The following is a 26,685-nucleotide window of genomic DNA, read 5'->3' as shown; positions in this document are numbered from 1 at the left end:
GCCCAACCTAAATGAACAAATTTCCAATAAAAGACAATTAGCGAGTTAACCATTATAGCAACAGCCCTAATCGTCATCTTGTGAAAGCAAAGCTGTTGGGCAATTCTTTTAAGGGCACTCAAATTCTCAATACTTCATTGCCAAAGATGTAAAAAATTAAATAACCCAAGAACAGCTTCAGCAGTACAGTATGGACTCTAAGAAACACACTCAAATGAATATTACTTTATTTATATAAACAAATTTCTTTCCAGTGGAGTTCTGACAAAACATTTGGCATAAAAAAACTTCCAATCCAAAAGAAACATGAATGAAAACCTGTGTAGACACATTATAGTAGTCACCACTCAGCTTCACTTTGAAAACAGGGAAATAATAAAAAGTTTTTCTTGATTTGATGACAGTTTAATTCCATTTCCCAACCAAAGTGTTACAGAATGGAGCTAATTCTCATGTGGTTTACTCCATTAAAAATACAAATTTAAACCTGGTTGGAGTAAAATGGTAGCAAAAGCTCAGTTTGAGTTCATTTCAGAATTATTTACATGTTAAAAGATGATTTCCACACTAATTTGACTAATAAGTTATTTATTCCAGGAAATAGTCAAATAATTAATAAAATAATTGTCAGATTATTATTTAGTTTTCTGACTTTTTAAAGTTGATCAAAAGGTCTGCAACTCCTTAAGAAGTCTTGTTGCAGCTGATTTATGTTATGAAAATATTAAATAAAAGAATATTTTTTATTATTCAGATAAAAATAAATCAAATTCACTCCAGTTTACTATTTATATTTTGCCTCTTAATACAAGGAAATCAAAAAATAAACAAACCAGCATCTAGTTTCCAGGTTGTACAGTGGCATACGTTCCAGGCAGTAGTAAAAATGAACTAGCAGCAGTTCGAGAGCAATCTGTAACCAGGTCACATGTTCGATCCCCACAGCAGAAAACGAGCGTCACACACATCTACATCGATAAACTTTGAAAAAAAGCACCAACTGAATAAATGCCTTTAATAGAAATCTACGGTAAAAAACAAAAATAGATTATATTCTCATGATAGTTCACACAAAATAAATCTTTAGATCAAAATATATTTCTCTCCCCAACACTATTAGATATGAAAATAATTACATTTATAGGTAACAGGAAACTGCTTCAAAACCCCTTAAATTATAGATAAATGTACAGAGACGCGCGTCAGACAGCTGCTGTAGAGACACAAAATAAACGACTCAAATCATGATCCGATCCATCGTTTTGATGTGAGTAACTGACACGTTTATACTAATAAAGAAGTTCTAAAAACCAAACAAAACTGGATAAATAACTCAGACTACATTTCATCTAACCTAATGAAATATAAAGTATAGACTTTATTGAATTGTTTGTCACATTTAAAGAACACCGCAACCTCCCGGGCTAAAAAACACCACAACAAAGAAACCAGAGGATATTTCAGACATCAGTATTACTAAACGTCTGATACTTGACACATTGTAGATTCACCTGTTTCACTGGTCACCAGATGTGTAGTTCTGGTGGTCTTGGTTACCATGGTAACAGTTCCCTCCTCCGTGGAGGACACATGGTGTTCTTCCGATTGAGTGGAACAGTCAAGGCCTGTGGAGTGGAGGCAGAAGGACCCAGAGATGTCAGTGTCACCTGCTATCTCACCTCTTCGCTGGGCCTGAGGAGAACCCTCTGGGGTTATCTGCAAGAAGCCTGCAAGGGAGTGGGAGAGAAAACGTGGAGGGGCAAGGAAAGGAAAGGCAAGGAAACAAGAATCAAGAGGTCAAGTTGGAAAAGAAATTTAGGCTTAAATGATAGAAAATGAACCAGATGAAATGTTAATATTTCTCCAGATAATTTTTTTGTGGTGCACAATAATGAAAATGATCTTGTGCCAGTGTAGCGATGGCCTTGTTCTTACCGGAGGTGTGGGGCTTCAGCGTTATCTTCGGGACCTTGAACCAAGAAGACTCCTTTTCTTCAGCCCCCACTTCCCTAATCGCCGCCTCTTTCCTCGTCTGAATTCTAGTTGAACCGATCTCGGTGCTAAAACTAACTGGAGACTCTGAGCTGTCCCTGTCCAACATCTCTGTTCTGGCATGAGATGAAACCACATACTTGGAAGACTCTACTGTATCACTGGTATGGATCATTTGTGCTGGCTTTGTGTGAAGCCCTTTCACATCTCCCATTGTTGATGAATCCTTTCCCTTTCTACCTTTCATCTCTGCCTTCTCTGCCCCAGCAGCCATTTTGCTGTATGGACTAGAGAACTCCACCTTTGGAAGTTTGATCTTCCCGCTTATTGCTCCTCTGTCATCTTTGGAACCCTTGTGAGGAGTTGCTTCGCTTTCTCCATTAAAACTTGACTCTGAACCGTCGTCTTTTGCAGCAAAATCATATGATCCTGATACGTCAGAAGGAAATGAAACTTTGGGCATTTTTATTGTCTCTTCGTTTGACTTCTCCTTTGGATTTAAACACATTTCTGCACAGGCTGTGGATGATTTTTCTTTGGACTTCCCAAAATTTGGCTTCATTTTGATTTTTGGCATCTTCACTTTGACCTCCTCTATCTTCTTTTCATCTAGTTTCTCCTCTTTCTGGATACTGGTGCTTTTAGCTGGCTCATCTGCCTCATCTGGATTTACCAATACAAAAACAGCTTTCTTTACTTTGGGCATTTTAGGACCCTCATACTGAACTTCTGATCCATAGATATTTGCCCTTCTTTCGGGGGAGGCAAGTGAAGGTAACGGAACACCAAACTTAGGGATGTAGACTTTTTTGTCCTTTTCTGTTTTATCATCCTCCTCATCTTGTGATGTACCAATGTCAAAATCAATGTCTGGTATTCGTGGTACTTTGATTTCCTGACTGGGGGCTGACTGGTCTTCTGCCCCTGATTTTAGGTCCGTCTTCAGAAGAGTTAGGACTGCTGCTGAGTTGTTAATGGGATCTTTGCCCCTTGGTTTTCCATCTACTGTTACATCATCATATTTCTTCCTTTTTTGCATTCCAATCCTGATATTTTTTCCTTTGCCTTTGGGCTCCTCAACTTTTACGCAGGTTCCGGCTGTGCTTAGATCTGACCTAGGTAATTCACCTTTAGACTTGGCCTTCCTGCCCTCCCCTCTGTGAAATTCTTTGTCAAGCTCTGTAACAATTTGTGGACCTTTAGTATCTATTGCTGGCATTGGAAGTTTAAGATCCTTGTTTATTTCTATTCCTGGGCCTTCTGGAGAATATTTTCTTTCAGGAAGAGCTATGTCAACTTTTGGCATTTTGAACTTTCCTTCAATCTCCATTTCTGGAGCATCTTTTCCTTTAGGCAAAGATAATTCAGCATTTGGCATTCTCACATTGGGCAGCCTAAAATTTCCTCTTATATGTCCCTTCATTTCGGTGTCTGGATTGTCTGTTGCTTCCTTTGGCATTGATATGTCAGCTGAAGGCATTTTCATGTATGGTGTTTTAAATGTAGCTTTTCCATTTTCTTCTACATTTGGACCGTCAAATTTTCCCTTGGGTAGTGAAATTTCAATAGACGGCAGACTTGTGTGTGGTGTTTTCCCCTCTTCACCTTTGATTTCCCTTTCTGGACATTCAATCTTTCCTTTGGGGTGAGAGACATAAACATCTGTCATTTTTATGTGCGGCATCTCATTTGACTCTGTGCCTTGCAGTTTTCCTTTGGGAAGAGTGAGGCCAATATTAGGCATTTCGAACTTGCCTCCATCACCATTAATTTCAACTTCAGGTGCAGGAAAATCTTTAGATATCACTTTAGGTAGGGACATATCTATCATTGGCATTGTTACTTGAGACAGTTTAATTGTTTCTTCCGATCCTTTCATCTTCACATCAAGACCTTCAGTCTTTGGGGTTTTTACTTTTGGCTGGGACACGTCCAAGTCCACCTTTGGAATGGAAACATCAACTGTTGGCATTTGAGGGATGTTAAGGTTTCCTTCATAACCTTTAATATCTGTTTCTGAAACATTATTCTCTGCTTTGGGGAGGAGAAACTCCATCTCTGGTGTTTTGACGGCTGGTAGTGACAACTCAACTGATGGCATTTTGACCTTTGCTTGGGTTTCACATTCAACACTTGGTTGACTTAAATATTTTTCTTTAGAGGCAAATCCTGGCTTTGAGAACTTTGGTAATTTAAGAGAGACATCAGGAACATGGAAACCACCCTTCCCTTCCACATCTGCTTCCACATCAACCTTTCCCTCGAGGAATTGAAGTTTTGGAGAGGATAGCTTGAATTTGGGTAACTTTATTTTATTTTTTGTCTTGTCCCCTGAGGCCTCAATATTGAAATCCACATTAGAAACTCCAGTTCGTTCTTTTGCCATTTTGACATCAACATCAGGATAAGACAATGACAAATCTGGGTCCTTTGTAGAAATGTCTAATGAGGGGAACTTGATTTTAGGTTTTTTCACTTTGACTTTTCCATCTCCATCAAATTCTACTGATGGAGCCCTAAACTCCCCCTCCACATTTAGTGGACTGACAGAAACATCTCCCTTAGGTTCTGATGATCCTAAATCTTTGTTTTTTGACTTCCCAATCATCCTTGGAAGAGAAAAACTAGGAACCTTGAGGGTGACATCTGGTAGATCAAAGCTGCCACCCGATGAAGGTCTTCCTCCTTCTGCTTTTAAAAGCTCTACTACTACATCATCATCTTTAGGTTTGGTGAAGCCAAAACCTAGATCCACTTTAGGAGCTGAGATGTCAACTGTTGGAAGTTTGACAGAGGGAAGTTTCAGGGATTCCTCTGGACCTTCAACGCCACCTTTGTGCAAGACCTCACCTTTAACTTTCGACTTTGCTGGCTTAATATCACCTTTAAAACTTGACATCTCCAAATCTACAGAAGCATCAGGGCCACTGGCATCCACTTTAAGCCCTTTTTCTTTAGAACCAGACGGAAGGTTGAGATCTAGGTCAAATCTGGGCAGACTAAGGTCAAGAACTGGCATGTGGAGGCCTTTACCTTTTCTGTCATGTTTAAAATTTCCCTTTCCTTGTGGCCCTTTAATGTTAGTATTGCCTTGAAGTGTTCCTTCTGGAATTGAAATATCAGCAGTTGGAATTTCAGAAATGTTGTTGCCATCTTGCCCTGTGGGTGACATCATTTTGGGCAGAGACACATCAAGAGATGGCATGTTCACATTTCCACCTTGAACTTCTGGACCTTCAACATTTATCTCAGGTCCTTTACCCTTCATCTTTGGGAGCGTTATGTCAATAGAGGGCATGTGAAATTTTCCGCCTATCCCAGAGGGTCCTCTAGCTTCAACGTCTCCTCCTGCCTTTCCTTTGGGAAGTGAGAGATCAATGTCTGGCATCTCAATCTTTCTTGGTTTGATGTCTGGGCCTTTCATTTTCAAACCACCTTCTGGGAGATTAATTGTTGGTAAGGACATATCAATTTTGGGCATTTTGAATTTACCGCCCTTCACCTCAGGGACCTCACCTTCAAAGTCACCCTCAAGTTTTCCTTTGGGAAGTGATACATCAACATCTGGCAAGTCAACCTTTCCAACTTCTATGTCAGGGCCCTTAAGGCTGATGTCAACCTCTGGAGACTTTACTTTAGGAAGTGACACATCACCTTTCATGTGAGGCCCATGAAAATCCACATCAACACCTTTTGTTTTCATTTTAGGAAGAACTATATCAACTGACGGAAGATGAAACTTGCCACCTTTACCAGTTCCAGCATCAATATCCACATCTGTCCTTGCTTTGGGAAGCGAAATATCAGCAGTTGGCATTTCAAATTTTCCTTTGACGTCTGGCCCTTCAACTTTAGGGAGAGTAACCTTTGGTAAAGAAACATCCAATTTTGGCATCTTGAACTTTCCTCCTTGCATTTCAGGTCCTTCAACATTTATATCACCCTCCACGTTACCTTTGGGAAGAGAAACATCAATTGTTGGGATTTGAACTTTTCCTCCTTTGACATCAGGACCCTCAAGGCTGATATCTACTTTAGGTGACTTCATTTTGGGCAGAGACACATCAAGAGATGGCATGTTCACACTTCCACCTTGAACTTCTGGACCTTCAACATTTATCTCAGGTCCTTTACCCTTCATCTTTGGGAGCGTTATGTCAATAGAGGGCATGTGAAATTTTCCGCCTATCCCAGAGGGTCCTCTAGCTTCAACGTCTCCTCCTGCCTTTCCTTTGGGAAGTGAGAGATCAATGTCTGGCATCTCAATCTTTCTTGGTTTGATGTCTGGGCCTTTCATTTTCAAACCACCTTCTGGGAGATTAATTGTTGGTAAGGACATATCAATTTTGGGCATTTTGAATTTACCGCCCTTCACCTCAGGGACCTCACCTTCAAAGTCACCCTCAAGTTTTCCTTTGGGAAGTGATACATCAACATCTGGCAAGTCAACCTTTCCAACTTCTATGTCAGGGCCCTTAAGGCTGATGTCAACCTCTGGAGACTTTACTTTAGGAAGTGACACATCACCTTTCATGTGAGGCCCATGAAAATCCACATCAACTCCTTTTGTTTTCATTTTAGGAAGAACTATATCAACTGACGGAAGATGAAACTTGCCACCTTTACCAGTTCCAGCATCAATATCCACATCTGTCCTTGCTTTGGGAAGCGAAATATCAGCAGTTGGCATTTCAAAATTTCCTTTGACGTCTGGCCCTTCAACTTTAGGGAGAGTAACCTTTGGTAAAGAAACATCCAATTTTGGCATCTTGAACTTTCCTCCTTGCATTTCAGGTCCTTCAACATTTATATCACCCTCCACGTTACCTTTGGGAAGAGAAACATCAATTGTTGGGATTTGAACTTTTCCTCCTTTGACATCAGGACCCTCAAGGCTGATATCTACTTTAGGTGACTTCATTTTGGGCAGAGACACATCAAGAGATGGCATGTTCACATTTCCACCTTGAACTTCTGGACTTTCAACATTTATCTCAGGTCCTTTACCCTTCATCTTTGGGAGCGTTATGTCAATAGAGGGCATGTGAAATTTTCCGCCTATCCCAGAGGGTCCTCTAGCTTCAACGTCTCCTCCTGCCTTTCCTTTGGGAAGTGAGAGATCAATGTCTGGCATCTCAATCTTTCTTGGTTTGATGTCTGGGCCTTTCATTTTCAAACCACCTTCTGGGAGATTAATTGTTGGTAAGGACATATCAATTTTGGGCATTTTGAATTTACCGCCCTTCACCTCAGGGCCCTCACCTTCAAAGTCACCCTCAAGTTTTCCTTTGGGAAGTGATACATCAACATCTGGCAAGTCAACCTTTCCAACTTCTATGTCAGGGCCCTTAAGGCTGATGTCAACCTCTGGAGACTTTACTTTAGGAAGTGACACATCACCTTTCATGTTAGGCCCATGAAAATCCACATCAACACCTTTTGTTTTCATTTTAGGAAGAGATATATCAACTGACGGAAGATGAAACTTGCCACCTTTACCAGTTCCAGCATCAATATCCACATCTGTCCTTGCTTTGGGAAGCGAAATATCAGCAGTTGGCATTTCAAAATTTCCTTTGACGTCTGGCCCTTCAACTTTAGGGAGAGTAACCTTTGGTAAAGAAACATCCAATTTTGGCATCTTGAACTTTCCTCCTTTCATTTCAGGTCCTTCAACATTTATATCACCCTCCACGTTACCTTTGGGAAGAGAAACATCGATTGTTGGGATTTGAACTTTTCCTCCTTTGACATCAGGACCCTCAAGGCTGATATCTACTTTAGGTGACTTCATTTTGGGCAGAGACACATCAAGAGATGGCATGTTCACATTTCCACCTTGAACTTCTGGACCTTCAACATTTATCTCAGGTCCTTTACCCTTCACCTTTGGGAGCGTTATGTCAATAGAGGGCATGTGAAATTTTCCGCCTATGCCAGAGGGTCCTCTACCTTCAACGTCTCCTCCTGCCTTTCCTTTGGGAAGTGAAAGATCAATGTCTGGCATCTCAATCTTTCTTGGTTTGATGTCTGGGCCTTTCATTTTCAAACCACCTTCTGGGAGATTAATTGTTGGTAAGGACATATCAATTTTGGGCATTTTGAATTTACCGCCCTTCACCTCAGGGCCCTCACCTTCAAAGTCACCCTCAAGTTTTCCTTTGGGAAGTGATACATCAACATCTGGCAAGTCAACCTTTCCAACTTCTATGTCAGGGCCCTTAAGGGTGATGTCAACCTCTGGAGACTTTACTTTAGGAAGTGACACATCACCTTTTATGTTAGGCCCATGAAAATCCACATCAACTCCTTTTGTTTTCATTTTAGGAAGAACTATATCAACTGACGGAAGATGAAACTTGCCACCTTTACCAGTTCCAGCATCAATATCCACATCTGTCCTTGCTTTGGGAAGCGAAATATCAGCAGTTGGCATTTCAAAATTTCCTTTGACATCTGGCCCTTCAACTTTAGGGAGAGTAACCTTTGGTAAAGAAACATCCAATTTTGGCATCTTGAACTTTCCTCCTTGCATTTCAGGTCCTTCAACATTTATATCACCCTCCACGTTACCTTTGGGAAGAGAAACATCGATTGTTGGGATTTGAACTTTTCCTCCTTTGACATCAGGACCCTCAAGGCTGATATCTACTTTAGGTGACTTCATTTTGGGCAGAGACACATCAAGAGATGGCATGTTGACATTTCCACCTTGAACTTCTGGACCTTCAACATTTATCTCAGGTCCTTTACCCTTCATCTTTGGGAGCGTTATGTCAATAGAGGGCATGTGAAATTTTCCGCCTATCCCAGAGGGTCCTCTAGCTTCAACGTCTCCTCCTGCCTTTCCTTTGGGAAGTGAGAGATCAATGTCTGGCATCTCAATCTTTCTTGGTTTGATGTCTGGGCCTTTTATTTTCAAACCACCTTCTGGGAGATTAATTGTTGGTAAGGACATATCAATTTTGGGCATTTTGAATTTACCGCCCTTCACCTCAGGGCCCTCACCTTCAAAGTCACCCTCAAGTTTTCCTTTGGGAAGTGATACATCAACATCTGGCAAGTCAACCTTTCCAACTTCTATGTCAGGGCCCTTAAGCGTGATGTCAACCTCTGGAGACTTTACTTTAGGAAGTGACACATCACCTCTCATGTTAGGCCCATGAAAATCCACATCAACACCTTTTGTTTTCATTTTAGGAAGAACTATATCAACTGACGGAAGATGAAACTTGCCACCTTTACCAGTTCCAGCATCAATATCCACATCTGTCCTTGCTTTGGGAAGCGAAATATCAGCAGTTGGCATTTCAAAATTTCCTTTGACGTCTGGCCCTTCAACTTTAGGGAGAGTAACCTTTGGTAAAGAAACATCCAATTTTGGCATCTTGAATTTTCCTCCTTGCATTTCAGGTCCTTCAACATTTATATCACCCTCCACGTTACCTTTGGGAAGAGAAACATCGATTGTTGGGATTTGAACTTTTCCTCCTTTGACATCAAGACCCTCAAGGCTGATATCTACTTTAGGTGACTTCATTTTGGGCAGAGACACATCAAGAGATGGCATGTTCACATTTCCACCTTGAACTTCTGGACCTTCAACATTTATCTCAGGTCCTTTACCCTTCATCTTTGGGAGCGTTATGTCAATAGAGGGCATGTGAAATTTTCCGCCTATCCCAGAGGGTCCTCTAGCTTCAACGTCTCCTCCTGCCTTTCCTTTGGGAAGTGAGAGATCAATGTCTGGCATCTCAATCTTTCTTGGTTTGATGTCTGGGCCTTTCATTTTCAAACCACCTTCTGGGAGATTAATTGTTGGTAAGGACATATCAATTTTGGGCATTTTGAATTTACCGCCCTTCACCTCAGGGCCCTCACCTTCAAAGTCACCCTCAAGTTTTCCTTTGGGAAGTGATACATCAACATCTGGCAAGTCAACCTTTCCAACTTCTATGTCAGGGCCCTTAAGCGTGATGTCAACCTCTGGAGACTTTACTTTAGGAAGTGACACATCACCTCTCATGTTAGGCCCATGAAAATCCACATCAACTCCTTTTGTTTTCATTTTAGGAAGAACTATATCAACTGACGGAAGATGAAACTTGCCACCTTTACCAGTTCCAGCATCAATATCCACATCTGTCCTTGCTTTGGGAAGCGAAATATCAGCAGTTGGCATTTCAAAATTTCCTTTGACGTCTGGCCCTTCAACTTTAGGGAGAGTAACCTTTGGTAAAGAAACATCCAATTTTGGCATCTTGAATTTTCCTCCTTGCATTTCAGGTCCTTCAACATTTATATCACCCTCCACGTTACCTTTGGGAAGAGAAACATCGATTGTTGGGATTTGAACTTTTCCTTCTTTGACATCAGGACCCTCAAGGCTGATATCTACTTTAGGTGACTTCATTTTGGGCAGAGACACATCAAGAGATGGCATGTTCACATTTCCACCTTGAACTTCTGGACCTTCAACATTTATCTCAGGTCCTTTACCCTTCATCTTTGGGAGCGTTATGTCAATAGAGGGCATGTGAAATTTTCCGCCTATCCCAGAGGGTCCTCTAGCTTCAACGTCTCCTCCTGCCTTTCCTTTGGGAAGTGAAAGATCAATGTCTGGCATCTCATTCTTTCTTGGTTTGATGTCTGGGCCTTTTATTTTCAAACCACCTTCTGGGAGATTAATTGTTGGTAAGGACATATCAATTTTGGGCATTTTGAATTTACCGCCCTTCACCTCAGGGCCCTCACCTTCAAAGTCACCCTCAAGTTTTCCTTTGGGAAGTGATACATCAACATCTGGCAAGTCAACCTTTCCAACTTCTATGTCAGGGCCCTTAAGCGTGATGTCAACCTCTGGAGACTTTACTTTAGGAAGTGACACATCACCTTTTATGTTAGGCCCATGAAAATCCACATCAACTCCTTTTGTTTTCATTTTAGGAAGAGATATATCAACTGACGGAAGATGAAACTTGCCACCTTTACCAGTTCCAGCATCAATATCCACATCTATCCTTGCTTTGGGAAGCGAAATATCAGCAGTTGGCATTTCAAAATTTCCTTTGACATCTGGCCCTTCAACTTTAGGGAGAGTAACCTTTGGTAAAGAAACATCCAATTTTGGCATCTTGAATTTTCCTCCTTGCATTTCAGGTCCTTCAACATTTATATCACCCTCCACGTTACCTTTGGGAAGAGAAACATCGATTGTTGGGATTTGAACTTTTCCTCCTTTGACATCAGGACCCTCAAGGCTGATATCTACTTTAGGTGACTTCATTTTGGGCAGAGACACATCAAGAGATGGCATGTTCACATTTCCACCTTGAACTTCTGGACCTTCAACATTTATCTCAGGTCCTTTACCCTTCATCTTTGGGAGCGTTATGTCAATAGAGGGCATGTGAAATTTTCCGCCTATGCCAGAGGGTCCTCTAGCTTCAACGTCTCCTCCTGCCTTTCCTTTGGGAAGTGAGAGATCAATGTCTGGCATCTCAATCTTTCTTGGTTTGATGTCTGGGCCTTTTATTTTCAAACCACCTTCTGGGAGATTAATTGTTGGTAAGGACATATCAATTTTGGGCATTTTGAATTTACCGCCCTTCACCTCAGGGACCTCACCTTCAAAGTCACCCTCAAGTTTTCCTTTGGGAAGTGATACATCAACATCTGGCAAGTCAACCTTTCCAACTTCTATGTCAGGGCCCTTAAGCGTGATGTCAACCTCTGGAGACTTTACTTTAGGAAGTGACACATCACCTCTCATGTTAGGCCCATGAAAATCCACATCAACACCTTTTGTTTTCATTTTAGGAAGAACTATATCAACTGACGGAAGATGAAACTTGCCACCTTTACCAGTTCCAGCATCAATATCCACATCTGTCCTTGCTTTGGGAAGCGAAATATCAGCAGTTGGCATTTCAAATTTTCCTTTGACGTCTGGCCCTTCAACTTTAGGGAGAGTAACCTTTGGTAAAGAAACATCCAATTTTGGCATCTTGAACTTTCCTCCTTGCATTTCAGGTCCTTCAACATTTATATCACCCTCCACGTTACCTTTGGGAAGAGAAACATCGATTGTTGGGATTTGAACTTTTCCTCCTTTGACATCAGGACCCTCAAGGCTGATATCTACTTTAGGTGACTTCATTTTGGGCAGAGACACATCAAGAGATGGCATGTTCACATTTCCACCTTGAACTTCTGGACCTTCAACATTTATCTCAGGTCCTTTACCCTTCACCTTTGGGAGCGTTATGTCAATAGTGGGCATGTGAAATTTTCCGCCTATGCCAGAGGGTCCTCTACCTTCAACGTCTCCTCCTGCCTTTCCTTTGGGAAGTGAAAGATCAATGTCTGGCATCTCAATCTTTCTTGGTTTGATGTCTGCGCCTTTCATTTTCAAACCACCTTCTGGGAGATTAATTGTTGGTAAGGACATATCAATTTTGGGCATTTTGAATTTACCGCCCTTCACCTCAGGGCCCTCACCTTCAAAGTCACCCTCAAGTTTTCCTTTGGGAAGTGATACATCAACATCTGGCAAGTCAACCTTTCCAACTTCTATGTCAGGGCCCTTAAGGGTGATGTCAACCTCTGGAGACTTTACTTTAGGAAGTGACACATCACCTTTTATGTTAGGCCCATGAAAATCCACATCAACTCCTTTTGTTTTCATTTTAGGAAGAAGTATATCAACTGACGGAAGATGTAACTTGCCACCTTTACCAGTTCCAGCATCAATATCCACATCTGTCCTTGCTTTGGGAAGCGAAATATCAGCAGTTGGCATTTCAAAATTTCCTTTGACGTCTGGCCCTTCAACTTTAGGGAGAGTAACCTTTGGTAAAGAAACATCCAATTTTGGCATCTTGAACTTTCCTCCTTGCATTTCGGGTCCTTCAACATTTATATCACCCTCCACGTTACCTTTGGGAAGAGAAACATCAATTGTTGGGATTTGAACTTTTCCTCCTTTGACATCAGGACCCTCAAGGCTGATATCTACTTTAGGTGACTTCATTTTGGGCAGAGACACATCAAGAGATGGCATGTTGACATTTCCACCTTGAACTTCTGGACCTTCAACATTTATCTCAGGTCCTTTACCCTTCATCTTTGGGAGCGTTATGTCAATAGAGGGCATGTGAAATTTTCCGCCTATCCCAGAGGGTCCTCTAGCTTCAACGTCTCCTCCTGCCTTTCCTTTGGGAAGTGAGAGATCAATGTCTGGCATCTCAATCTTTCTTGGTTTGATGTCTGGGCCTTTCATTTTCAAACCACCTTCTGGGAGATTAATTGTTGGTAAGGACATATCAATTTTGGGCATTTTGAATTTACCACCCTTGACCTCAGGGCCCTCACCGTCAAAGTCACCCTCAAGTTTTCCTTTGGGAAGTGATACATCAACATCTGGCAAGTCAACCTTTCCAACTTCTATGTCAGGGCCCTTAAGCGTGATGTCAACCTCTGGAGACTTTACTTTAGGAAGTGACACATCACCTCTCATGTTAGGCCCATGAAAATCCACATCAACTCCTTTTGTTTTCATTTTAGGGAGAGATATATCAACTGACGGAAGATGAAACTTGCCACCTTTACCAGTTCCAGCATCAATATCCACATCTGTCCTTGCTTTGGGAAGCGAAATATCAGCTGTTGGCATTTCAAAATTTCCTTTGACATCTGGCCCTTCAACTTTAGGGAGAGTAACCTTTGGTAAAGAAACATCCAATTTTGGCATCTTGAACTTTCCTCCTTGCATTTCGGGTCCTTCAACATTTATATCACCCTCCACGTTACCTTTGGGAAGAGAAACATCGACTGTTGGGATTTGAACTTTTCCTCCTTTGACATCAGGACCCTCAAGGCTGATATCTACTTTAGGTGACTTCATTTTGGGCAGAGACACATCAAGAGATGGCATGTTGACATTTCCACCTTGAACTTCTGGACCTTCAACATTTATCTCAGGTCCTTTACCCTTCACCTTTGGGAGCGTTATGTCAATAGTGGGCATGTGAAATTTTCCTCCTATTTCAGATTGTTTTCCAGCTTCAATGTCTTCTTCTGGTGGGTTTGTTTTTGGAATTGAAATATCAATTTTGGGCATTTTGAACGTCTCGCCTTTCATATTCATGCTTTTAAAATTGAGATCCACTTCAGACTTTCCTTTTGGAAATGAAATCTCTATATCAGGCTTTTCAATATTTCTTTCTTTTAGTTCAGGATTTTCTAGGATGATCTCCGGTCCCTTTACTTCTAATTTAGGTAGAGAGAAATCAAGAGAAGGTAGCTCAGTTTTGTCTCCTTTAAGCTCATTTGGTTGCATATCAACATCAGCACCAGCTGTTTGTATTTTAGGTAGTGACACGCCAATAGAAGGCATTTTGAAATTCCCTCCTTTCTCAATTTGTCCCTCTAGCTCAACACCTCCCTTTACTTTGCTCTCAGGAGGTAATATGCCTGGTTTTTCATTCTTACCATCTTTAACATAAACTTCTGCTTCACCTGTCCTTACATTAGGAAGTGAGATGTCAAGGAATGGAAGCTGCATTTCTCCTTTTTCATAATCACTTTTGCTTTTGGACATAGTCAAGTCTACTTTGGGCAACTTGAAGACCCCCTCTGGTTCTGATGATGTTATCTTTGGAAGTGTTATGTCAAAGTCAGGCAGTTTGAACTTTCCGTTCCCACCAACATAATAGTCCATATCCACATCTACTCCATCTGATTTTTCCTTTGAGACAGAGATGCCAAAGGAAGGTGGATGGAACTTTCCTTCAATATCTTGACCTTCAATATCCACATTAGGAGATCCCATTTTTGGTAAGGATATATCTGCCTGTGGCTTGAATATTTTGGACCCTTTAATAGTGCCGTCCACTTCATCTGGAATTCTTTGTCCTTGATCAAATTTCAAGTCAACTTCGGGTACAGCGATGTTCATGGAAGGCATTTTGACATCTGTCTTGACCCCTTCTTCGTACTCCTGAAGTAAACCAATTGTGCCAGTCTTTCCTTTGGACAAAGAGATATCAGCTGATGGCAACTGAATAGAACCAGCTTCTCCTGAGACGTCACCTTTAATGTTTGGTTTTGTGACTTGTGTGTCAGGAAGACTAACCTGTCCACTTTTTATGCCAACATCAGGTATTTTCATTCCCTTAGATGCCACTTTTGCTTTGCCGTCAATCTCATCTGAATGATGTGAGAGTCTCATTTTGGGTAGTTTTAATTTTGGCATTTTGACTTTTAAATCTCCAACATCTAAATGAGCTTTCCCTTCATTTTCACTGGCTTTGCCTTTAGAAGCTGGGATTTCAGTTGTTCCCATCACATTGGGCAAAGATACCTCAGCTTTTCCTGAAGGCAGAGAAAACTCCACATCAGGGGGGTTAAACTTTGACCCTCTCTTCTCCACTTCTTTATTGCCAGACAAACCGAACATTACTGACGGTGGATGGAGGCTGACGTCTGCAGGTTTCACTTGTAATGATCCAGAATTAGAACCCAACTTTGCATGTTTGGTTTTGGGAAATGTGATTCCAAACTTGTGTTCTTTTTCTTTAGTTTTCACTTTCTGCATTTCATATGAAGGGACGTCCACATGTCCTTCAAGTTGACCTGTTTCCAGTTCTGTCTCTGGTTTAATATATTTCTTGGCTTTCATGTGGGGAATCCTGGGAAGAAAATATATTGAAAGAAAACAACAACACTGTAATGTCCCAAATTGTTGTGAATGGCACTTTAACCCTTTGATGCATAACGGTCACTACAGTGGACATGTACTTAAAATTGTTATTTATTTATTTTTGCTATTAAGCACAGCTGTTGAAGACTTTATTGCATGTCAACCCCTCCATTTGTACTTCAGTAAGTCAAGCCAACATATCTCATGTTCAGATTGCACGCTGTCCACTGAGGTGGACATGTAATAAATTATTTGTAAATTACATTTTACAAAAAATATGTAAATATGAAATTTGTTTCATTCACACCTAAAGATGAATGAAAAGAATTGTTAAAAAAATCATGGTTGAAGATTTCATAATTCATGCATCAAAGGGTTAAAAGACAATTATACCATGAGATCATAACTTTATTGTGTAGCTGGTATAAGTTTCTGTTTTTATTGAAACCAACCTGATCTTTCTTTTTGCTGTCCCCACTTCATCTGTGTCAGGTTTCACATTTTTCTTCTGTTTTAATTTGGGGAGTGAGATCTCCACGTGCACATCACCTGTCTCTATCCGTGGAGGTGTTCCCTCGATCACCAGCTCCTCTCTACGCTTCTCTTTCAGCCTCTTCAGACCAAAGCGACCACCTCTTTTCTTCTGAATCTTGAATGGCTTCATGCCCTTCACACTCTAGAACATTAACACACAAAACAATATTAGTTAGAGAATAATCATTTGGATTCCTATTAAAACCAAACACAACCAACATCTACAGAACAATGTCTGGCTGTAATTTTTTTAACCCTCCCACTGTCCTAATTGGTGTGACCCCACGAGGAAAATTGACCATTGAGTAGGGTCGATGGTTTATCCCTTGGGTCCACGTGGCAGGTCTGAGGAATGAGCACGACCTCACCCCTGCCATATGGACCTCAAGGGATAAACCATCAGTCATTAAATAATTTTAAAAATGATTTGCCCCCCAAAAAATGTACGTACGTGGCTCAGGAACATGTTGTGCTGTTGTACTGGGGCTGGGCAATATGGCCTAAAATCAGTATCACCATATATTGAGGATTTCACATTGATAACGATAAATGGACGATAACTACAGGTATGCAGCGAAACAAAAGTTGTCCACTAGATGGAGCTGTCACAAGTATTACGTTGAGTCACATTTTTACGTGACTCAGGGTGGTACAGCTTCTTAAAGAGACATGAACGTTGCCAACCTACACATCTTTTCATTTTTATTATCAAATTTATTGTCATGGGAAAAGTTATCTCGATAAGAGTCAGAAATTTTGATAAAGATAAATTTTTCGATTTATTGCCCAGCCCTATGTTGCAGTAACAACCAGAGAAATTCACATTTGTGACTATAAGAGCGATGTTTGGAACAAGCACCTTAGACTATGAGAGAGTGGCTTTATTCCACTTTGGTTGTACGTCAGAGCATGAAGATCAGGGGTCTCATTTATCAAACATGGCGTAGAATCCTTACTAAACCGTACTTAAGCTCAGCAACAAAAATGTTCTTACGCCAAGCAGGTTTGTGATCTATCAAACATGGAGGACGCACAGCTGCACGCAGTCTCCACTTCATAAATCAGAGACTAACGAGAATGTTTCTCAGCTGCATTTTAGTCACATCCCGCCCTCACCACGCCCACTTACTGCCATAAATAGTCAATGCAAAGTGCCTGGTGGATCTCATGCATATACATAAGCCGGCTTGTTGCAGCATTTCGATCACGATCGCAGATCAAGGAAGAGCAATTTCACAGAAGCAGAAGTTGAGGTACCTGTGGGTGAGGTGGAGAAATGAAAGGAAGTGCTTTTGCAAAACAAATAAGAGAAAATCCACGGAGTGGCACAGCGTCGCTGAAGCCGTCAATGCTGAGTTCTTCAGAGAGATCTGTGGCGGATATAAAAAAAAATGGTCCAATCGGGATTCAATCCCCAGACTCCCGGGTGAAAGTCACGCACCAGTCAGCCAAACAGAGATCTCCCCTGAACAAGTAGCCAGGGCGCATGATCAATCGGGTCACAGTGACAGGACACACACTGTCACAGACGCATGACCAGGGTCCGAAATTAAATTTTTTACTCACCGGCCAAGTTGGCCGGTAGATGATGAAAATCTACCTGCCAAGCATATCTTTTACCGGCCAAAACTCTAAATGATTTAGATCCACCTAAAGCAAGTTATTCTATATTATGTTGATTCCAAACAGAGTGACAAAATAATTAAAACATCAATTAATAAGAAAAACAACGCTTTTGTCATTTTTACTGTTAATTTATTTTTAGAGATGTTTTTATGAACTCTTTCATTGAAATCTAGTCAGACTCCTTGTTTTCTCTGTCCATGAAGTCTGGCCTCCTGCTTCCGACACCGTCTTTGTGCCAAAGCATTACAGCCTCATTTGGGTTATAGTCCTTGATCTCTGGAGAACACGGCTGCACCATGAGAACATCTGAAAGTGTGTCAGGGCTAGGGTTGTCACGGTAACCGGTGTAGCGGTAAACCCTGGTAAAAAAGTTGACAATAAATAATAACAGTCTTGTTTAAAAAAAAAATTATCTCGTTGGGTTACCGTGGCTGCGGTGTAGGCGCGGTGACCCTTACCAGGCATCGTATCATCTGCTGAAGTTGCCGGCGGCACATGTGCACTTTGTTGTTTACAACCAAAACTTTCTTTAAGCTAAAGCTGAAATAATGGCAGGAGGAGACGGCAGCACTCGGGACATTTATTATCCCTCAAAGAAGACAAAGTCGGAAGTACGGGCATTATTTGGATATTTGAAGAATGCCGAGGGACAGTTGTCTGTGAAAGGCAGCAACTCTACATGGCCATCATAATGTAGCCATTGTCTCACGACTCCGCCATCTCCAGTTCGCCACTTTTCACAAAATCTTCTGGTTGCCACTGGTCCTGGTGGTTTTCTTCCAGTTCGACGAGTTTTCTTTTGGAAGGCTGGCTGACTCCAGTGGGAGTATGTGTGGGTTTACCTTCTTTTCCTCCCACAGACCAAAAACATGTTAACTGGGGTCTCTAAGCACGTGTGACTGGTGTTTTGTCTCTGTGATCGGCTGAAGACTAGTCCAGCTGTCCACTGTTTCTCGCCTGATGACTAGACCCCAGTGCAACTTGACTCTACCGAGGATAAAACTGTTCAGCGAGTGGATGGACAGTTATGGTTGTTTGTCCCAAAAAAATGACTTTAGTCGTCTAAACCGGTAAAAAGTCTGAGGTCACAAAAGCCTTAGCTATGGTGAATTTTCATGAATTCAGAAAACATGTGATTACCATTTTGGCCATCTTTGTTTTGGGAACTTTGACCTCCCCACTGGGAAGTCTTGGCCTCACACTGACTTCAGCTTTTGGGATTGTCCTCTTCAGCTGGAAGCTGACCTTATAGGGTTCTGCACACTGCAGGATCCGGAGAGCGTCTTCATATTTCACATTTTCAAAGTAGACTTTAGCACTCAGCAGCTGATCACCTTCATAAAGAGGATATACATACAGAATACACATGTTTCATAGATTTATACGGTGATATTGGTGCTTTCATGTAGACGTAATGTTGATTAATAAAACTAAACTTTAGTTGGAATGTCAAAAATGATCTTTACTGTTGTCTTTGGACTGGTTGTCAACACAGAATAAAGACATGAAGGAAATGGTTTTCTTGAAAATGCTAAGCCAGTTTCACCATTTATCAAGGTACATTATGTAGGTGCAGCCCAGCTGAATTCATTTATCAATTTTATAAATAAACAGTAACTAACATCTTCACAAGACCAGGGGCCTCATTTATCAGATCAGTGCGTAGGAACTCATTTATGCATTTCATTTTGTACTTGTGCGTAGAAATGTTCCTAAATATAGGAAAAGCTCAGCCCATGCTAGGAACAGCATCTAGTGGTAGAATGGCTGAACCGTAGTACTGAATGTGTTCCTCATCCACAAATGATTTTACCCAGTAATTATTTATTTAGGTGGAAAAAAAGCTTTTGGTGCTAAAACGAGTAAAAGACACGTGACCAACAGGAATCAGAAATCTGACATTGTACCATGGCTGATCTGTGTTATGGAGGACGTGCACGTCCTCCATGGGCACTCTGATCTCCCCGAAGGAGATCCTTCTGGAGCCATGCTGTGATTCAGAACCCTTTGTGGAGCGGCAGAGAAACGGCACTGATCCAATTCTAGTCCACGTTCAAGAACCCCCTGAACACACCCTCTTTGTCAAGGTAACCAAACTGAAAGACAGTTCAGAGGAGGCTGCGCTCTCAGACAAAGATTTCCAAACAAGAACAAAGCTAACTGCATGACAGAATGTGCATACAACTCCTTAAACGTAAACTGTAAATGAAACATTTCAGTCTGTTATTCTACATGATTTGAATTCAGGTTTATGTCAAATAGTCTTTCCTAATTTCTGACAGAGACCTCTCCTCGGTCCCGACAGCATTTACAGCCTCTGAACTTATTTGTTTCTCCTCTACTTTGGCAGCCAGAGCCTCAAACTTGCTGTCAGTGACATTTTCTTCTTTTCTTGCCGTGAAGAACACAGGCTGAAGACATGGTGTGCCCTAATATGGTTAATTAGGCCCGAGCAGCGAAAGCGCTGCGAAGGCCTATTGTACCTGCTCTGTTTATTTTTCTTCCGCCAAGTAAATTGGCTTTCTGGAGGCCTTAACATACCCGAAAACTCAGAAATGTTTGCACACATGTCAGGCGTGGTGTAAAAGTTTGGATTTTAAAGGTCCCAAAAAATCGCAAAAAAACTAGCTCCACAGTGCCCCCTAGAAGGTGAAAAATACCCCCCTCCATAAACCTTAGTTTGTTGTACAGTTATGAAATTTTGTACACTTGTAGTACTCAACCGTCCGCACAGAAAAGCCTCTTGCAACCATGGTCAACATCAAACAGGAAGTCAGCCATTTTGATTTGAAGTGGTGATTTTGACCCCATTTTGGCCGTTTGTAGGGTCCGCTTCTGATTGATTTACTCGATCATTTTTCGCACGATTGTCTCGAAAGTTGTGGGAAATTGCTCAGATGGGACAGGCAATCAAATAGAAAAAATAAAACTGACTTTTCGTAAATGCTGAGGGGGCGTGGCCAGGACTTGAATTTCAACTACTCGCCAAAAATATAAATGGCTACAACTTCATAATCGAATAAAGTAGTTACAAAAATTTCTGTGGTCATTTGACATCGAGCCGAAAACTAAACTGAATGGTCGGATGATGACATCACACAAGCCCCGCCCCCTCAGGACCAAAAAGGTCAAGTTTTACTGTGATAGGTCCCAAATCGCCCCATTTCACTTAATCACCACAAATTTGTAGCTAGAAACTCAAGACAAGTGGGGGTTGCTTGGCGTCACTTTATGGGAGTTTTCAAAAGAGGGCGGGGCTGTGGTGGCACGGCGAAGTCAGGCGTACTGCCGTGGCCATTCGTTTGCCTCCCATTTCGTCATTTCTAAAGATATCGCCACGAAACTTCTGATGAGTGATTCTAGTCCGGCCCCCCAAAAAAATCTGTTGTGAAAATCCGGTGGGTGTGGCCTATTTTCTTAAATAATGCCCCCTAGGACCATTAAAACTGTCAGCCCCAAGCCATGCTTTGACTGAGGATTACGAAATTTGGTACACTAATGTATTGCCTTGGGACCTCCTAAAAAGTCTCTTAGAGCCCAGGTCAGTGTTGCACAGGAAGTCGGCCATTTTTGTCCAAGTACTCGATTTAGTGGTTTTCACACATGTTTAGAGAATGATGCCCCGTCGCCTTTTTCACCAATCGCCTTCAAACTTCTGCTATAGACTCTTAAGACAAAGGGGAAAAAATTCAACCGTTGGATTTTAAATACGTATAAAGATGTGGGCGTGGCTAAGCCTCAAACTTTGACCTGTCGCCATTACATTACTTGACGTAATAACTCCCATGTGCATGATCAGATCTATATCAAACATTGTCTGTGTGATCACTGACCACATCTCAAGACAATGACAATGTGGACAGCTGACATCACCTAAGCCCCGCCCCCTGACAACAGGAAGTCTATTGTTTTATGGTGAAATGCTCATATTTGTCCCCTCTAATTTAGTCAACATGACACTAAGGTCATGCACTGTCTTCATGATGCTGTAATGACCATTCAGATCTGATAGCTTTCCAGAAAAGGAGAGGCGTTGATGCCATGGCGATTTCTGGCGTGACGCCGTGACCTTACGTTTGACTGTAAGTTCCACAAACAGCCTCCGATCTGCACGAGACTGAGCACAGCAATCAACAATCATGCCCTTTAGCCAACGAGTCACAAACGTTTGGTGAATGTTGTATAATATCACCACAGCGCCCCCTACATACCTTTAAAACTATAATAACTCCTACAGATGAGGTCAGAACTGCACCAAATTTGCTATGTGCCATCAAACAAAGGCACCCAAAACAATCCTGTGGTCATTGGTTGATATCGCTTTAGCTCCGCCCCCTGACAGATATTAGGCCCTGAGTAACACATGCATGACGCAAATGATTGTTGTCAACCTACACACTGCTCCATGGGATATTTTCCTAAATTTGGGACAGCGCCCCCTAGAAACAATAAAACCTTTGTAACTTCTACAAAAAAGCTCCAAACTATATCAAACATAGTGGGAGTCATCACGCAACTGCAATCAACACATGTATGTGCTCACTCATTCAAATCACTAACTCCACCCACTTACAGTCTTTAGGCTCTAGATGACCCATGCAAAGTTTGATTGATGCCAAATGAACAGAAAACCATCTTTGATGACCAAAGATGACCTCTATGGGATTTTGTTGTAAATGGTCACAGCGCCCCCTAGATAGATTCAAACTTTATTAACTTCTAAAGACAAGGTCAGAATGGCATTAAACTTGGCTTGTGACATCACGTTACTGCACCAAACACATTGATGTGGTTGTTGGTTTAAACCCCTTTAGCTCCACCCCCTTTCAGTTCTCTGGCTCTAGATAACACACACAACGTCTGATTGATGCCAACATAACAGAAAACCCTCTTTGTCAACCAAAGCTGACCTCAATGGGATTTTTCTGTAGTTTGTCACAGCGCCCCCTAGATAACTTTAACTAGGGATGCACCGATGGATCTGCATTTGATCGTAATCGGCCGATAGCGCCCCTATCGGTTTTGATCGGAATTTTCAAAATAGATCAAAGCAGACCGATCAGGTAGGGTTGTCACGGTAACCGGTGTAGTGGTAAACCCCGGTAAAAAAAAAAGTTGACAATAATAATAACCGTCTTGTTTTTTTTAAAAACTATATTATCTCGGTGGATTACCTTGGCTGCGGTGTAGGCGCGGTGACCCTTACCAGCCACCGTATCATCGGCTGAAGTTGCCGGCGGCATATGCACGCTTTGCTGTTTACAACCAACACTTTCTTGAAGCTAAAGCTGAAATAATGGCCAAAGGAGGAGACGGCAGCGCTCAGGACATTTATTATCCCTCAAAGAAGACAAAGTTGGAAGTACGGGCATTTTTTAGACATTTGAAGAATGCCGAGGGACAGTTGATAGAAGACGGCTATCCTGTTTGCAGCACGTGCAGAAAAAGTGTCTGTGAAAGGCAGCAACGCTTCAAATCTCATGACACATCTGCGTGACCATCACCCACAACTCTACAGTCAACGCAAGGCAAGCTAACGTTAGCGCTTTAGCTAAAATGCGTGATCCGAGGATTTGGGTTGAGGGAGAATGCAACGAGTCGCTATATAAAGCAGCCGCAGCGCCGCTACCTGCATATAAACCGTGTCGCGGACACCGCCATGTTGAAATGACGCTATGCATTACGGGGCTCCCAGGGGCAGATAAGAGTTGGTCTCTCTCCGAGAATAATTATGAATTTAACAATGATTACTGCCTGATGACATTTTCCCACATCTGCAAAGCTCACTGGAAGGACACAAACCGAGGACAATACTTTCCTGATATAGGGTTTATTACTCAAGTAAGTCCATGCTTTCGTTCTTTTTTAAACACAGAAACAGTTTTGTTTACCTGTTTGTAGCTACGGTTTCGCCGACAGCTGCCGGCTTCTTCAGGCTGACGCTGATGGTGGCGCGTCACTTCCTTCTCCGTTTATCTGCGGGCAGCAGAGGACGTTGTCGCCCTCTACTGCCCGCTCTCCCCTCTCCGACGATGCAGTCCCATGCGTGGTCCAGCGTGTTAACTCCGTCGTCCCTGTTCATGGTCCCACATCCACGTCTCCTTATCTCTATTGCTTCCTTGATCCATCTTTTGTATTTTTGTTGTTCGGTGGTTATGATCCGTGTGCTGTCCCAGTCCATTATATGGTTTTCTCTTAAGCAATGATCTGTTACGGCTGACTTTTTTATTGTACTTTCTGCTTCTTCTTTTGCTGCTCTTGTGTGTTTACGATTTGCCTCTTTCTTGCACTCCTTTCTGTGTTCTATTGTCCGTGTATTGAGTTGGCGTCCGGTTTCTCCTATGTATGTTTTATTGCATATTTTGCATGGGATTTCGTAGATGACTCCACATTTTTGTCCAGCTGATGTTTTGTCTTTTGGGTGTACTAGTCTGTTTCTAACTGTTGTGTATGGCTTTGTTGGTGTGTTTATGTTGTGTTTTTTCATTGTTGCTCTTATTTTTTCCGTTATGCCTCTGATGTATGGTAGGGTTATCACTGGTTTTGGTTCTTGTCTTTCTGGGTTTCTGGTTCTTTTTTTGGGTTGTTCTTTGCTTTCTGTTTTTGTTTGTTGTTTTCCTTTGTTTATTGCCCATGCCGGGTATCTGCAGGTCTTTAAAGCGTGTTGTATGTGTTTGTCCTCTTGTTTACGGTCTCTCTCTTCTGTTATTATGTTTGCTCGGTGATATAATGTTCTGATTACTGACATTTTGTGTATGGTGGGGTGTTCTGATGTCCATAATAGATATTGGTCTGTGTGTGTTGGTTTCCTGTATGTGTTTATGTTTAGGGTCCCGTCGGTCTGCCTGGTGATTTTCATGTCCATAAATGCTATGCTGCCTTCTGTTTCTGACTCATAAGTGAATTTTATGTTGCCCGTGTCGTCAATATTGTTTAAGTGTTGTGTTAGTGTTTCTGTTTGACCTCTTGGTATGATTTCCAGTATGTCGTCTACGTAGCGTTTCCATAGTTTTATTTTGTAGTTTGGGGGGGCGGTGGCTATGGCTTTTTGTTCCAGGTCTTCCATGAAAAACTGGCACAGGGTGGCTGATAACGGGTTACCCATGGCGAAGCCTTCCAGTTGTTTGTATATTGTGTTGTCGTATGTGAAGTAAGTGGAGTTAGCTACCAGTCCTATCAGTTGTGCTATGTCATCTGCTGTGAGGTTTGTCCTTTTGTGTAAAGTCTTGTCTCGTCTGATTCTGTTAACTACTATGTCTATGGTTTTTTGGGTTGGTGTTTTTGTGAACAGAGATGTGACGTCATGTGAGATGAGTATGTTGTTGTCTTCTATTGTAATTTCCTTTAGTTCTTTTGCTAATTCTATACTATTTTTGCAGTGTTGGTCTGTATTTCCTAATAACGGGCTGATGATTCTGCTGATATCTTTTGCCATGTTGTTTGTTGGTGTACCTATGCTGTCTACTATTGGTCTAAGTGGTGTTTTGTTTATGTATTTTTGGTGTTCCATATATTCTTGGTGTTATATTTGCTGTGGGAATCCAGTGTTTGTACATTTTTTCTGTTATTTTGCCTTTTTCGTGCAGTGGCTTCAGTAATTTTTTCATGTTTTTCTTAATGTTTTCTGTTGGCTCTTTTTTAAGTATTTCATATGTATTTTTGTCTTCTAGCATCTGTTTCATCTGTTGTTTATATTTTTCTCTGTCCATAACTACTGTGGTTCTTCCTTTATCTGCCAGTAGAATAATTATCTGTTCATTTTTGGATAAAGCTGTCATGGCTGATTGTTCTTTTGTAATATTGCTGTGTTGAAAACGGAGAAGGAAGTGACGCGCCACCATCAGCGTCAGCCTGAAGAAGCCGGCAGCCGTCGGCGAAACCGTAGCTACAAACAGGTAAACAAAACTGTTTCTGTGTTTAAAAAAGAACGAAAGCATGGATTTACAAAGACACAGCAAGAACACACCTAAGATACTCAAGTAAGGGTAAAAAAGTATCTGATTAGAAGTATACTTGAGTACTGAGTATCATCTGATCTAATATTTTTAAATGATGACATCAAACAGACAAAAAATAAGAAGTTATGGGCAAATATTGGTATTTTAAAGACTAAAGGGGAAAAATGTAAACAAATAAACAACATAATTACAAAATAACACATTTTAGGCAAAATTTAGACACAAACTGAGGACAATATTTCCTGACATACAGGGTTTATTTAATTGTGTGAAAATGTAGCACGTTTAAAAAAAATACTGCGATAATACCGAAAACCGTGATAATTTTGGTCACAATAACCGTGAGGTTAAATTTTCATACTGTGACAACCCTAATACAGACCATTTTAGATTAGGTTACATTTCCTTTATTCCCAGATTATGTAGTTTGTAGCAATCATTATAATGTTGTAGAAAATTTCTGGCCAATCCACGTGATCGGTATCGGTGAACGGTATCAGTGATCGGTATCGGTGATCGGTATCGGTGATCAGCATTCTTTGATATCGGTATCGGCAGCAAAAAACCTGATCGGTGCATCCCTAGCTTTAACCTTCAATAACTTCAAAAAACGTGGTCAGAATAGCATTACACTTGGTCTGTGGTGAGATGCGTAATTTAATGGTGGGCTCAGAGATGCTGAGTCAGGGTGAGGTGCAGACGAGGAGACCGTTCGCAGTGTCTGAGGTCGCGGGGGTCGACGTTTACGTTCCACGGACGTGCCCGGGTGCCCCGGGCTGCCAGGCCGGAGTGGCGTGGAGCTGCGAGGGCCGAATGACGCTGCTTGCAGCTTTAATTAAGGTTGTTTCTGTAAGTAAATGACTGAGAATGGAC

The 26,685-nt window shown here is 41.6% G+C and overlaps 1 protein-coding gene across 4 annotated transcripts in view; it reads right to left on the bottom strand.

Moving 5' to 3' along the window:
• Positions 1 to 571: 571 nt before the first annotated feature.
• Positions 572 to 26,685, bottom strand: part of prx (periaxin) — a 51,485-nt gene continuing 25,371 nt past the window's right edge. For 2 of the 4 annotated variants that reach the window (XM_015950708.3, XM_070543711.1), the window contains 4 exons: positions 18,995 to 19,188; positions 16,147 to 16,370; positions 1,936 to 15,683; positions 572 to 1,727 (listed from right to left, as the gene is read on the bottom strand). In XM_015950708.3, coding sequence (XP_015806194.2) covers positions 1,477 to 1,727; positions 1,936 to 15,683; positions 16,147 to 16,370; positions 18,995 to 19,188 — 14,417 coding nt within the window. In that variant the 3' untranslated portion in view covers positions 572 to 1,476. Of the gene's footprint in view, positions 1,821 to 1,935; positions 15,684 to 16,146; positions 16,371 to 18,994; positions 19,189 to 26,685 lie in introns of all 4 variants that reach the window. The other 2 variants (XM_070543712.1, XM_070543713.1) reach the window with 2 other exon arrangements.

This window comes from Nothobranchius furzeri, chromosome 13 (assembly GCF_043380555.1).
Source record: "Nothobranchius furzeri strain GRZ-AD chromosome 13, NfurGRZ-RIMD1, whole genome shotgun sequence".
NCBI lineage: Eukaryota > Metazoa > Chordata > Actinopteri > Cyprinodontiformes > Nothobranchiidae > Nothobranchius > Nothobranchius furzeri.
This window is presented reverse-complemented; position numbering and strand designations above follow the sequence as displayed.